The sequence below is a fragment of the Chrysoperla carnea genome, chromosome 4 (assembly GCF_905475395.1).
Source record: "Chrysoperla carnea chromosome 4, inChrCarn1.1, whole genome shotgun sequence".
NCBI lineage: Eukaryota > Metazoa > Arthropoda > Insecta > Neuroptera > Chrysopidae > Chrysoperla > Chrysoperla carnea.
This window is the reverse complement of record NC_058340.1, coordinates 25239668-25255173: the sequence shown is the minus strand read 5'-3', so window position 1 is coordinate 25255173 and position 15506 is coordinate 25239668. Positions and strand designations below refer to the sequence as shown.

At 26.2% G+C, this 15506-nt stretch overlaps 1 protein-coding gene across 1 annotated transcript in view; it reads right to left on the bottom strand.

The window, feature by feature from the left end:
* Positions 1–12325, bottom strand: part of LOC123299016 (mucin-4-like) — a 63242-nt gene extending 50917 nt beyond the window's left edge. Inside the window, exons 1-2 of the mRNA XM_044881145.1 lie at positions 12131–12325; positions 11925–12020 (exon numbers count right to left, since the gene is read on the bottom strand). Coding sequence (XP_044737080.1) covers positions 11925–11933 — 9 coding nt within the window. The 5' untranslated portion in view covers positions 11934–12020; positions 12131–12325. The remainder of the gene's footprint in view (positions 1–11924; positions 12021–12130) is intronic.
* Positions 12326–15506: the final 3181 nt, after the last annotated feature.

The following is a 15506-nucleotide window of genomic DNA, read 5'->3' as shown; positions in this document are numbered from 1 at the left end:
AAACTTAGTATGCCTTGGTATATTTCATATACATATGGTTTAAAAATGTATAAAATTTTCATTACATTATAAAATAGAGACGAATTCTTGAAAATAGTATCTAACCATTGCAACAGACACAGAAATTGCAAACTTCAGATTCTAATCAACTGTCAATAAAAAGGTATGTATCTCTTTAAAAACTAAATCATTTACGATTTGGTAAAAGTAGCGGAAATGATGAATTTTCTTGTTCATAAGTCAACTCATTTTTATCTTTTTAAACTAAAATTTTTTGAAAAAAATCAAAAATCTTTTCAGTTGAAACGGCAGAATAATTAAAACAGTTTCATTTAAAAAAAAAAAAAAACCATTTTTAAGCCCGTCACTGTCGATTTTAAATAAATAATTAGTATTTATTTATATCACGTTTTAGTACAAATATTTATAGATAGGTGTGTCAATCAATTTTTAGTCCACAACTTGCATATATAAAATATTTTTTACTACACTTTAAAAAAAAAAAAACTTTATTTTAATCTATTAATTGATATCAAATATCCTAAAGTCACTATATGAATTCTTATTATAAAATTGGCATTGACTTGACAATTTCTATTAATTATTAATTCGTATTTAATTAATTCCACACTTGAACACCAGTGTTAAGTCAATAAAACTATTATTCAATATTTAAAAAAATAAAAATAAAAATGTGGTAAAAAAAGTTGATATCTAAGTTTAAATTTAAGCAAGTTTTTTTTAAATCAAGGATTTTTTTTAAAAGTATTTAGCATAAAAGTGGCACTTGAAGTTATTGAATTGACATATAAATTTTGTTATGAGCCATTTTTCTATTTTAAAAGACAAAATATTAATAAAAAATCCTAATCTCTATATATTATAAATGCGAAAGTAAGCATGTTTGTTTATTTGTTTGTTTGTTTGTTACGCTTTCACACTAAAACTAGCGAATGGTTTTTAATGAAACTGTACAGCAATATAGCTGATATATGAGAATAACACATGAGATATAAATTATAAAGATATATTAATAAAAAAATAAAAAAAATTTAAAAATTAATTTAATTTGACATTACCACAAATTACCGATTTCTGTAAAAGTAGTCAATATAAAATATTTCACGGTCATCTTCTCTGATATACCCAATGAATAATTACTATTATACATTTAAAAAAAATATAAAACCATACATATATTTTACTTGTGTAAAACAATCCTTACCATTATTTAAAGTGTTATAGAAAGGGGATAAGCGAAAGCAATCTTTATCAATCTTTACTTTTAAACCTTGCGGAGCGGGTGGGTATTACTCTAGTAAAAATATAAGTATCAAAAGTAAAGATGTTATTCTCAAGCTATGATTGCGTATATTATTAAATTTACCTTCAAATTTCATCATTATCTACGATAAAATATATATTATGACTACAGACCTATATGTTTCGTTTCAAAAACAAGATTATTTAAATTTTATCTAATAAGGACCCCTTTTATTTCATTACCAACGATAAAAAAATTTCAAGTATTAATTACTTTGAACTATATTATCTATTTTCATTTATAAATAATTTGCAAACCGACTTTATCAAAAATCATCAAAAATAGAGAAAATTAAATTCTATGGCATCATTGGTTTAATAAAACTAACTCTTGGGGACATTTGATGATTAGAATTTAATAAGCAATTAAAATGTGGAAAGATTAAAAAATTGAGAAACACAAATATATGAAATTAACAAAGCTTTGGATCTAAAAGCTTCGAAAATTAAGGAGCCTACAATAAAAAAAGAGCAAATCAAATTATTTTTACTTTAATTCAAAAGAATTGTTTATCTTTAAAAGTGTGTAAAGATGTAAGCATTTCATGAGGCTTTTGCAATGATAATTCAAGATCATAAAAATTTAATTTTAATCAGTAGATTGAATTACTTTCATTATAATAAGTCAAATTGCCTATACCGATTAAAATATCTAATCAATCCAAGTTTTTCTTATAAGTAAATAAATATATTTTACTAATTAACATTCTAATTAATGATATTTATGTAATTTTTCAGTACATCTTATAAGGTAATAATTAGTTTTTTTTATAATAAACAAGCATGGAAATTAAATAATGATATTTATTGCATGCGTATTTAAAAATATGTGACAAATATGTTATGTAAAATGATGAATATTCTACAATGTGTAAAAAAATTGCCAATAAATAAAATTATTTTCGAAACACACAATTAGACAGTTTCTTTAATTTTATTAATTGAAAATATTTTTTAATTAGAAAAAATACCAGCAATTTTAACTCTTTTATTCTTATAGATTTATGGCACCTAAATTGTCTTCCTGCTTCTCTGCTTAGACCCTATTCGATAGAATTGATTACCTACACAATTTTCTGAAATTTTGATTTGTTGTTGTTTTATAAGTATTTGTAATGTTGTAACCATGAAAGTATTATTAATTAAACAAAAAAAAAAAAAAATAAAATAAAAAGTACAAAATAGTTTTAAAAAACTAAAAAAAAACGCTATTATTTATTTATTTAAAAATTCAGTATAAATATGGTGGGAGCGCAAATAAATGTATATATTTTATGATTTTGGAATAGTCAATCCTGAATATCCTGATCAGGATAATTGGACAAACTTAAATAATTAAACGAACTTATTAAATTATTGTATTTTCATCGGTCCATGATAATTTTCAATTCGACTTTTTAATGTGGGTGAAATTCGCGCTCAAATATTCTGTTAGAGAATTTTCATTATCACATACTCAAGTAATACGTAAATACGTTTAAACACAATTTTAAGACGTCTATAAAAATTCATTAAAATATCTATTTCGTTCGAAATATCATTAATTATCTAAAATGAAATCGAAATGAAAAATAATAATTTATTAAAAAAATAAAAATGCTTAATAACTCCAAAACTGCTCATTAAATTTCTTTTTGGTCCTTAAGACATTAGATTGCCACATTATGTCAAAAATTGGTGGTTGTTTTCCAACAAATTTTGAGGTAAGCAAGTTTGTTCGATTTTTGATTATGATAATTTTTGGGATGTACTTTTACTTTCCAACAAATTTCGAGGTAAGTAAGTTTGTTCTATTTTTGATTACGATAATTTTTGGGATGATTACTATCAATCTATCTAAGCTTCGAATCTCGCAAAATAAGCCACGTATCGTAAAGATTTATTCTTATTTTTCGAGCATGTCATTTAATATAGATACTTTGAAAGAAGTAGGTCAATAATTTTTATATAATAAACATAAAAGTATTATAATTCAGGAACTATAAAAATTTTTTTATGATTTTAATGATGTGTATGTTAATAATTAATAAATAAACAAAAATATTTTAAATAAATGTGTGAAATACTCACGTTAAACACTATTGTATTTTCTCATAAACAATAATACTAACGCTTTCATTTTTTAAGCAGTTAAAAAAAGATGCATTCATAAGAATATTCATAATTTTTGGTATAGACAAAAATATTTTAGGGCAATATAATTAAAATAGACATCTTTTAATTGTGATATTCTTTTAATTTAAATTTAATTTGAGTTGCACTCATTTTTTTGGGAAAAAAATTAAAAATGCACCTTATACAAAATATATTGTGAGAAAAGAAATACTTTTATCACTCAGTATGTGTGGGAAAAATAGTTCATTACCTCCCTAGTGTGATAATAAATTCATTCCCGTACCAGGGTGGTTATGAATTCAGTTGGTATTCGATGTGTGCGTAGTTATGGTAGGGACAATAAAATCGATGCCAGCGCTTCCAGTGATTTTGGCGATTAAGGAGGCTGTTATGACAAATTTGCAGTTCTTTACATGTTAATGTTATAGAAAATGTCAAATTAAAATTATTAAAAAACACTAATTTATTAAACTTAATGCATTAAAAATTGTGAAAATAAGAAATCAAATTGCACAAATATTATTTTTCAAATGTAAATTATCATAATTATTTATTTAAATTTGTGAGACAATAATATTAAATTTTCAATGTAAGTCATAAATGCAATCCATACAATTTTATATGCATCCATACAATTCTATAATTAAATTAGTGAATCACTTTTTTAATTTTCCATTTTTCTCAACAAGGCATGATAAATTTTAAATAATAATTATTGTTTATTTTCAAATTTTAAAGGCGTAGATAAAGTTTTGTACGATATACGTGTGATAACGCATTACAAACGTACTTTTGCGATTATCCAACTCGTGCTACGCACTTGTTGTGCAAATTTCGCAAGTAAATTACTATTATCTATATCTATGTGCCCGCTGTAATATGAATGGACTTATCCCGGAATCCGATGGATGAGGCAGCTTTTGAAATGACTACCAAATACAAGCCTGATATGAGATATAATCTAGAAATACATTATTGAAAGGCAAAAAATGTTTGTTTTAGTTCGTATAATAACAAAATAAATTTTAAAATTCAACTACAAAACTGTTTTTAACATCAGAAAAAGGTAACAGCCATGTTATTACGTCATACGGCTGTGTAAACAAAAAAGTTTAAATTATAAACAATTATCAATCAAAATATCAGCGCCATTTGTTTATACAGCCAACTAACGTCAGCCAGCATTTCGTCAAATTACGCCCGAAATTTGAAAATTTGAAAAACGTTTTTATGGCACATATCGATTGATTAAAAATTTTGTGTTTTTTAGTGGTTTATTGACACTGTAGAATCTAGTTGAGACACTTTTCAAAAAGGGATGTAATACCCTATGGTTTTGTGTCATTATTTCTAGTAATTTTTTGACTATTCAGTATTTTTTATACTTTGAAAAGCTTTCTACAAATAATGCAAGCATTTTACAGATACTTGATAAAAAAATTAAAAACATAAGGCGATAGAAAAAGTATAAATGATTGTGAACATTGAAAATCCGTTTTATTTTCAATTAATTAATAAAAATATACCTAAGTATTATTATTTGAAATCACAAATGTTATAGAAATTGACACACTTTTAACATATTCTTCTTAAAAAAAATATAACTTTTTGTTGTTTGTTAGTAGCAATAGAAGAGAAGTTTATTTAGCTTAGTTTAGCTATCATTATTATATTAATTTTCTATTCATTTCAAATTATATTTTATAAATTCATCTGTTATATTTCAATTAATTTTATTCAGTGTAAGAAAACTTTTACCAAAATAATTATTCATTGATTGAAGAAAAAAGTTTAATAATTGGACAATTTATTTCAGAGAATCAATTAAATTTAAACGATTTTAATATATTTTGTAATGAAATCCGGAATATACTTCCTCCTGGTTTTTTTTCAGGGATCAACTAATTCTCATCAACATAGCACGATATTCATTGGCTAATACCTTAAAATCCACAAAATTTTAAAGAATCAAAACTTGTTTATTTACTGATTGGATGGAGAATATCTGATATATCGCAATATTTTGATCGATATTAGTCCGTATCTCAAAAGCGATTCGACCACTCATCAAATGCACCCGATTTTTATACTTTTTGGGTCAAAATTACCTTATATACTGAGTTTTATCGAAATTGAAGATACAAATTTTTTATCAATTTTTTGCAATTCTTTAATTTAAAAAAAATTTTTTCTTTTGGAATTTGGTGAAACTCAGTGGATGGGGTAATTTTGATCCAAAAAGTATAAAAATCAGGTTAATTTAATGATTGGACCTATAGAAAGTTACAATGTCAGCGAGTATCATGGGCAAAACTTCATTTTCAAAAAAGTTAGAGTTCCCCACCAAAAAATTAAAATCCATAAAATTGTGAACAAAAGATAGGATAATTGAGGGCTATAACGTGATGATCTTTGTTTTTAAAGGAGAATTTGCCCAGTAAAGCGGGCGGGTATCTGCTAGTTGTTCATAAAAATATAATAATAATTAATAAGAAAATGTCTATTTTTATTACGAAACAAAACTGAGAAACGCAAACTTGAAAAAAGTTATTAAATACAATTTTATTACCATTCCTTCATTGTGCTTGTTATTAATAATACATAAATTATAACGAAAGATACATAGTTTCTACCGGGTGCCTCACCTCTCGTTCTTTTATTTATTATTAAATTGCGATAAAATTTACTAATTTCAGAGGAGTGGCTTTACGCATTTATTCAATAAAGAGTTAAGATATTAGTGTTATCTTTCAAAATACACTATTATTCAAAATTATTTTGCTATTATTGTCAAGAATTATGTAAGTAATTAATTTTTAGAAAATGTCCACATTGTTATATTACAATAATTTAAAGATTTTATCAAATGAGTTATTAATATTTCACGCCTAAAAATTTTTATCTAAATTATAAAATATTAAAAATTAATTATCAAAAAAATAAAATAGTAAATCACAAATATTTTAGAATATTTTTATTTAATACAAATGACTACTGCATTTTAAAAGACAACATTCTTGATCTAATTGTAATTGATTTATTTGTGAAGTATCCTATCCATAATATTATAGGTAATATCAGATAAAATACCTGTTGAAAAATTAATGACATTCTTCTTCGATTCAAGCTTTCAGAAATTTCATATTTGAACAGATCTTTTAAATTGTAAGGTAAGAAAAATAAAAGTACCTATCGTAAATTCTTAAAAAATTATTTGAACGCCCTATACTTAAAGTTTATGTAGTGTGAAAACAAACAAAAAAGTACAAAAAGTCAGTGTATTCGACGACTAGATGAATAGTTTTCAGGATACAGCTGAAAATAACTCAAAAATCGAGTGTTTCAAATATGATTTTGGTAAATTCAATAGAAAATATTTGACCAAAACATCCTATATTTGAATTTATTGGGTAAAAATATCTTTATTACTGGGTTTTATCAAATACCGAAACAAGACAGAAAATTGGAATAAATCCGAAACAAAAGAGAAAATTTATTATAAGATTAAACTCGATGGCGATGTATAAGCTATTTGGTGTTTCGAACCAAAAATATTAATTTTACTACCTTTGATCTACGGTAATTCAAATTTCAACGAGAAATTTCTTTTTTTGTGTTAATTTACGCTGGCTGGTTGTATAACTCTTGACTTCTGTTGACTTTTAATAATAGGTATTATAACACATTTTGATAGGCGTATAATAAATTTTACGGTCAGTTTTCATAACGATATTCAAATAAGTCGCTACGGGTAAAATTATCCCTTTTATGAAGGTTAAAATGATTCCTATTTTGTGTGTAAAATAATAATAGGTAAAATGATCCCCATTAAACGACTTGGGTCTTGAATGTGTTGATTTAGATGATTTTCGCAGTAATTTTTGTGTGCATACTTATTGTTGATTTAAAGTAAAAGAACAATTAATATTTTACGCCAACTATTTGGTAAAAACGCAATGGGATCATTTTACCTACTGTTTCTCTAAGGTCGGTAAAGTGATCCCTTTTGAGAAATATATTGAATAGTTCCAAAAATTTGAACAAATCATAAGAAATTGGCATACCAATATTGCAATACTTAAATAAAGAAACCGAAAATATTTCGACGTTATACATATCTCAAATAGTTTGGCTGTAATTACATTTTTTCTTAGGAGATCATAATAGGACACCTTCCTCACAGAACACAGCCATTTTGTCTTCAAAAAAACAAAAGTCGTGGCTGAATAGTTCCTGGGTTGTCACACAAAATGTCACACATAGAATGATTTCCTGGATATATTTTAAACATCAATTGTCTAATGGTTAAATTTCAATTTTTCATGTTTTTTTTTTTGGCTCAGTTAAAAGAAAAAAGTCAAACATTTTTGAAAATATTATTTTTTTTTAATTAATCTACAGGATATATAAATATCGGACTTCGAACATTCAAGAAAATTATACTCATATTATAAATATGTATCTACATAATATAAATAATATGGATCTAGGTCATGTTTAAAACAGAAAGTTCACTTCAAAAAATATTTTACACATTACGGATTTTATCTATGTCTATTTATCAATTAATTTTTAGTAAAATAAGGGGAAAAAATAATGCATTTTGATTGTCATTGGCATTTAGTGTGCATATAATTATTACTTATATTGTTTTTGTCATTGATAAAATCACAACTTAAAACATTTGCATTTTAATATTTATAACATATGTGATTGGATTCATCTTTGGAAATTTATACAAGTAATCTTATTTTATTGCGTATTTTTGTTACTTTCAAACTTTATAGTAAAAGTGACGAATTAATATTCAAATCGTTTTTAATCAGTTCTTTAATCTCTGGTTTGACAATAAATTTTTGGGAAAATAATGACTGATTTAATTCTTAGACAGGTGAAATGGACGTCATGAACACTCTATAAAAATTCAGCTTGATATCTCTTTTCGTTTTTGAGTTATCGTGTTGACGAACGGACAGACGGACAGGAAACCGGAAATGAACTGATTCGGTGATTTTATGAACACCTATACTAAAATTTTGTTCGTATCATCAATATTTCTAAGCGTTGGCTATTAAAGGAACTAGAACTAGATACAATCTGATGTCAGAACAAGATCCAATCTGATATCAGAACATGATGTCTCTCATCAAACTCTACAATTTTTTGTCGAGATCACCCTATATATTTCATATATACCCGCAGGGTATAATAAAAAATTTCATTAATTTGCAAGCGTTGGTCTGGCGTAAATTGAAGCCACTATAAAATCGAGGATCAAAGATGCCAATCTCTACAAAAAAAACATCCTTTATATTTTCGATATTCAATAATCGAATATCAAAATTAAACATAAAATGCAGATAATTGAAATAACAAAGATAACGAAGAAAAACTAAAATGACATCCTCTAAATTCAAGATGGTGTATAACTGCTGAGGGTGATTTTAAATTTCTTTTATAAGTATACAAAACATAAAAAAAGGAGCATATAATTTTGAAAATTAAAACAAATTAAAACTAGTTTTTTTTTTCTTTAAATTACTCGCTATATTATAATGTGTACTAAGGCATTCGTTCGTTGTATGTTTAAATAAATAAATTTTTTTTTCTCTCTATCAAATATCTGTGCACTTTCTCCTATTAACAAATAGAATTATGCAATTATTATATATTACAGCATTTAATAAATATTTGTTACCGGAAAACTTATTATATAGCTTACCTACCTACTAGAGGTATAAGTGAAAACTACTATGTATGTTTACAAGAGTGGATAAAGTAGGTAAAGTTACTCCCAATATATTGTTTTATTTTTCGGTTGATGAATATAATTAGATAATGTTTAATAAGTTTAAATCATGCCCTGAGTGTATATCAATACGAAAAATGGTATTTTGGTAAAATTATTTCGCACATACGACAAGCAGTGGCTTAAAAACTACGAAAAAAGGATTAAACTAGGTGACAGAAAGTGTTGCATAATAGATGAATATTATGAAACCATAGTAACTTACAATAATACTATTCAAATGTATTAATGAATTGTCTTATAAAAACAGCACACGCTTTTTTATCTACTTCTCATTCCATAGAAATAATTAGTGATTTTCCAAACAATAACTGCACCACAGACTAATAATTTATTGTTTAAATTAAAAACTATAATCTGTGAACTGCACACAAAATCACAAATGGCAATCAGAAATGGCTTTAAGAATTACGCTATATTTTCGTTTAAAGAAGAATTTTCAAAATAACAATGATTAACCAATTTATGAAGAAGATTCATTCAATAACAACCTTAATGAAGAATATATTAGCTTGTAATAAGAGAAAATTTAAAAACAATTTAATTTAAGCGATAAAAATGTTTAAAAAACCGCAATGGGTTTTTTCTTTTACCAAAATTAAAAGTGAAATCGTTTGAGGGAAAATTATATTATTATTTTTTTTTTTTATAAATAACTAAATACTTTTTTTTAAATATCAATATATGATGATATGCTTTAAAGTTATCAAACCAAAAATTATTCAAAATATACAATTTTTCAATTTAGGGCTAGAACTTGCAATAAGAAATTAATTATTTCTAACTTGACGAAAAATAATAATTTCTAGACTGCTACAATAAAAACTAAAACAATGTCAACATTTCGATAGTCGACCAGAATATTTAAGTATGACCTTTGTTGGTATAATCCCAGTGTTTCCGCTAACATTAATTTAAAATTTCTGAAAGGTGACAAAGAAGCTTTAAACAAATTTGAGTTTTAAAGTTTTAATTTTGGTGGTGGCTCAAAAAAGTACATCGATTTTCATGAAATTTATAAAAGTATCATTGCTCGTCCAAGCGATAACTTTTGGTCAATCAAGCTATATTTGGTTATTAAAGCATTAGACAACTTTAAGAAAATAAAAAATGAATCTTAGATTTTAATAAACTTTTGAAACCATTTATTACGTTCCCACTATAATTTGCATCGCCTTCAAACGAACGACCATTATACCAATAAATAGAAATTCATAATTATATTCAAGCAAATATAAGTTTTACAAGAATAAAACTGAAGTAAATAACCTTGGTAAAATCGAAGCATGGCTGGAATGTCTCATACTAGAGATATGCGGTTTTGTAGGTGGATAAATAATAATATCTAAGTAGATATTTTATAATAACAAGCAAAACCATTATGGCATTAAACCATTGTTTAAATTGAAAAAAATAATAAACAATCACCTACCAATAAAGTCAATAACCATTATATACTGCTTATTGCAATGTGGGATCGCATCCTAAGCACATCCCACAATTTTCATCTATTCTATGGGTAATTTGGAGTTAAAATAACAAAATATTAAACCATAATTATTCGAATTATAAAATGATGATTGCAGTGTAGAAGCTTTCAAGCTAAAAACTTATATCCCTGATTAAAACATGCCTTAAAACTAATCCATAATCAAAAAGTTGTTCTGCCTACAAAAATAACATCGTTTATTACTTACTATACGTGTGATGATATCGAGACAATACAATATCTTAATACAATGCAAACATCATGAAAAATCTACTGAAGATATCGAGATACAGCTTTTGCAGTTTCTTTGAAAGACTTCAGTGATCATTTTAAAGTGTATTTAATAGCCGTATTAGCATAAAAAGTCTAAAAATCCTCAAATCGGAGGTAGTTAATGAATCGAACGAACTGAAGGCTGATACGCCAAAGTAGAGAAATTTTTTGGTCTGTGGTTTTAGATTAATTAAGGTAAATTTTTTAGAATCATTTAAGGTAATTTTTAGAATTATTTTAGCAAATCTTCTGCCTCCGGAAGTTATTTAGATTCCCTAATCGACAGTTCTTGGACTACGAAATCAAGAATGAAATCTAGGAAGCTCAAGTTTCAGAATTGCCGAACATCGTTTTTAACGCACGTTAATTCTAACTAGGTCTGTTTCAGCAATTCATTGAGTTAAATAGAGCTTTGTTCGTAATGCACGTTGCTAAAATGCGTATTCCTAAAGGGAACGTAGTTCAAAACGTGCATTTAAATCAACGTCAGTTATCTTTGAAGTTCGTATGACTTGTGGATAACAAATGAAAAAAATGACGTCACAACAATTCATTCGTGATCCTTCGGGGGCGTCTATGTTTTAAATTACAAAAATTTACAATTAATAATATTAGTAATAAATATTTATAACAATAAAAATGTTTAATAACCTGTAGAAACAATCAATATAGTATACGATTTCATCATATAATAACAAATACAGTGCAACCTCGACAAAACAATCAAGATATGAAGGAAAACTCTGTTTCTTCTATAAAAACCTTATAAACAAAATTGCATGCCTTTAAGGCTATTCTGTATAACTTATTTACGTTTTTCTGAAGCTTTAAATTAACGAGGTTGTACTGTAATAATAACAAAAAAAATAATAATCCCAAATTTTCCCATCCTAAAATAAATCCAAATAAACTTACCGTAGTCATATTGTTAACCATGTCCGTAAAATTTTTCTAAATACAAAAAAACCCCACTACTTCAAATTCACTGTAAATTATGAGAAAATTCTTCACCTACAATAATTAATAAATATTTATTAAATTTTTCACTTAATCAAAACCCATGACTACCATGGAAATTTAATTATTAACACTTATATGTTGAAAAACAATAAAGAACTCACTACAAGACATTTAATTGTTGCGTCACGCGTTAATTAAATAACGAATCCAAAAGAATTCTTTTCAAAAAAATAAAACAAATAACAATAATGCTTCTTGGATCGTGGTTATGGTATGTACTGGCATCCGAAGATATTATGGCAAAGAATATAATAGTTTGTAATATGCAAGTGACGATACCTTCAACATATGAGAAACATGACGACGGTAGGTGAAAGGAAAGTTTAAAATTATTTATTATTTAACTGTTTTTAAATATAATAATATTATAAATTTTAATGAAAGTGGGGATGCTTGTCACCAAACAAACAACTTAATAATCGTTGTGGAGTGTGTTTGTTAATGATGAAGATGGCAAAAATTCGTGGAAGACAAGAAATATGTTAGTTTATTTGTTAGGAAATTGTTGTAGGTGTCTGCATTTGATAATAAAGACGTTGATCACATCATGAAACGGATTTAACATAATTGAATAACTTCTGGTAGATCTTGAATTATTTGTGGATTTTTTATTTATTTTTTTACAAATTTTTGTTCTTGTTTGGGCGTAAGTATCTCTACGCCCTTTTTGCTCTGATTGAAGCAGTGATCAAATAATGCAACAAAGTTAAAATATAATAGAAAACTTCTGGGAGATTTTGAATTATTTATGGATTTCTTTTTTTTTCTTCAAATTTTTGTTTCTTGTCTGGGCACAAGTTATCCCTACGCCCTTTTTGTTGTGTTAAAGTAGCGATCAAATAATGAATCGGATTTAAAGTATAATAAAAAAAACCGTGGTAGATCTTAAATTATTTGTGTATTTTTTAATTTAATTTTGAATTTTTGTTTTCAAATTTTAATTTTTTGTTTGGTCACAAGTATCGCTACGTCCTTTTTGCTTCGATTAAAGCAGCGATCAAATAATGAAACGGATTTAAAATATAATACAATAACCTCTCGTAGATCATGAATTATTTGTGGATTTTTTATTTAAATTTTGATTTGTTTTTCAATTTTTTGTTTGGGCACAAGTATCTCTACGCCCTTTTTGCTCTGATTAAAGAAGCAATCAAATAATGAAACGGATTTAAAATATAATAAAATAACCCCTGGTAGATCTTGTATTATTTGTGGATTTTTTATTTAATTTTGATTATTTTTTATTTTTGCCATAGTTGAAGAGCTTAGTGAAATAAGGGCATAAGTATCTTTACGTCCTTTTTGCTCAGATTAAAGAAGTGATCAAATACTGAACCGGATTTAATATAATATAATATTTTCTGGTAGATCTTGATTAATTTTTTATTAAAATTTTATTTTTTATTTTTTGTCAAATTTTTTTCCACAATGGAATAAGGGCGTATGTTTCCCTACGCAGCGATATTTTGTTATTTACAAGATTTACAAAATTTAAAACAAAATCCAAATTAATTTAACAATCTACAAATAATCCAGGATTCAACGACAAACTTTAGAATCAATTATTTCGACTCGTTCAATTATTTCAAATCGTATAGTTGCTAATGTGCGAATTACCTCACGTTATTAAACTTAATTCAAATTGGAAATATGATATTTTTCGAAATTTGTAATTAACAAATTTTTTTACATATTTTAGGCCTTATTTTTCTTTAAAACTTATTCTTTTGAAATTTGTATTGAAATGTTTCCTCAATTTTGAAAAAAATTGTATGAAATCATAAAATAATAATTTTTCATTAGTTTTATGGTAAAGCAATCTTGTCTGATCACTATTCCGAAATCAGAATTTTGATATAATCTTCCCCTCTTGGGGTAATTTACCTTGCTTGTCCAAAATTGCAATATTCAGTAAATATACAACAAAATGAAACAAAAAAGTATACTCAGGGGTTTTTGGGGTCACTGAGCACGATTCCGAAGTTAGAATGAAGATAAACCTCTTTAGGGGTTATTCACCCCCACTAGCCCAAAACAGCAGAATTCTGTAAATATTCGACAAAATGGGCCAAAAAAGTATACTCGGGAGTTTTTGGGGTCACTGATCACGATTCCAAAGTTATAATGGGGATATACTCCCCCCTTTTAGGGTTTTTCGCCTTCGTTGACCTAACAATGCCATTTTCTGTAAATATTCAATTTGGACCAGCAGGGTGTATTACCCCAAGAGGGGGGAGTATATTGAAATTCTGACTTCAAAATAATAACCAGCGATCCCAACAAACCCCCAAATGTACGTTTCTGGCCCATTTTGTTGCATATTTTCAAGGTTTTGAAATTTTCAAAATCACCTATTATAATAATGGGTTTTTTTTTGCCCATAGCAATGGCCAAACTTTCTAGCGGTAAGAAGTTAGATGTAGATTTTGATATATAGACCTTCCTGAACATTTAAAAAAAAACTGTCCCGATAGGTTGAGGCACAGAAAAATTCTTCATTTTAGCCTTTTTTGATCTAAAATGATTCGTCTTTAAGTTGCAATTAGAATATAATATTAATTATTTTAAGGATCATTAAATTTGTCTGTAAGAACTTTCTTTACAGTCTGCAAAACTTAAAAAAAAAAAATATACTTTTTTTTTTGAGAAATTAAAATAGATTCTTAGGATTTAGAACTAGATCTAAAATAATTTTGCATTAAAAAAACATTTGTAAATTGTCAAAAAAATACAAATATTTCCAAAATATTATCTTTTTGACAGACAAACATGTTTTGTCATATTGCCAGAAGTAGTGAAAGCTAATAAAAACTTTTAGTTTTTACAGTGACCTTTATAGATATATAAACAAATTAGTTGCATTTTTATACCATGCATATATGTAGTATGCAAGGTATACTAAGTTTAGCCCCAAGTTTGTAACGCTTAAAAATATTGATGCTACGAACAAAATTTTGGTATGGGTGTACATAGAATCACCTAATTAGACCATTTCCGGTTGTCTGTCCGTCTGTCCGTCTGTCTGCCAACACGATAACTCAATAACGAAAAGAAATATCAAGATGAAATTTTTACAGCGTACTCAAGATGTAAAAAGTGAGATCGAATTCTTAAATGAGCAACATAGGTCAATTGGGTCTCGGGTCTGTAGCACCCATCTAATAAACCGTTAGAGATAGAACAAAAGTTTCAATGTAAAAAATGTTCCTTATCAAAAAATAAACAACTTTTGTTTTGAAATTAGGCATAAATTGTATAACATGTATTATATGGGAATATCAGTTATGCATGTGTGCAATGTATGTATGTGTAATGTGGTAGAGTAATCAAAACTGTCTATACATTGTATTTCAACAATTAACTCGGTCAATTGTTTGTTTTCACTTGTTTTTAATTACAAATTGATTACTTTACATATCAAAAAATATTAATTATTTTTTTAAAATTTAAACAAAAATAAAATAGATTTGAAAAAAT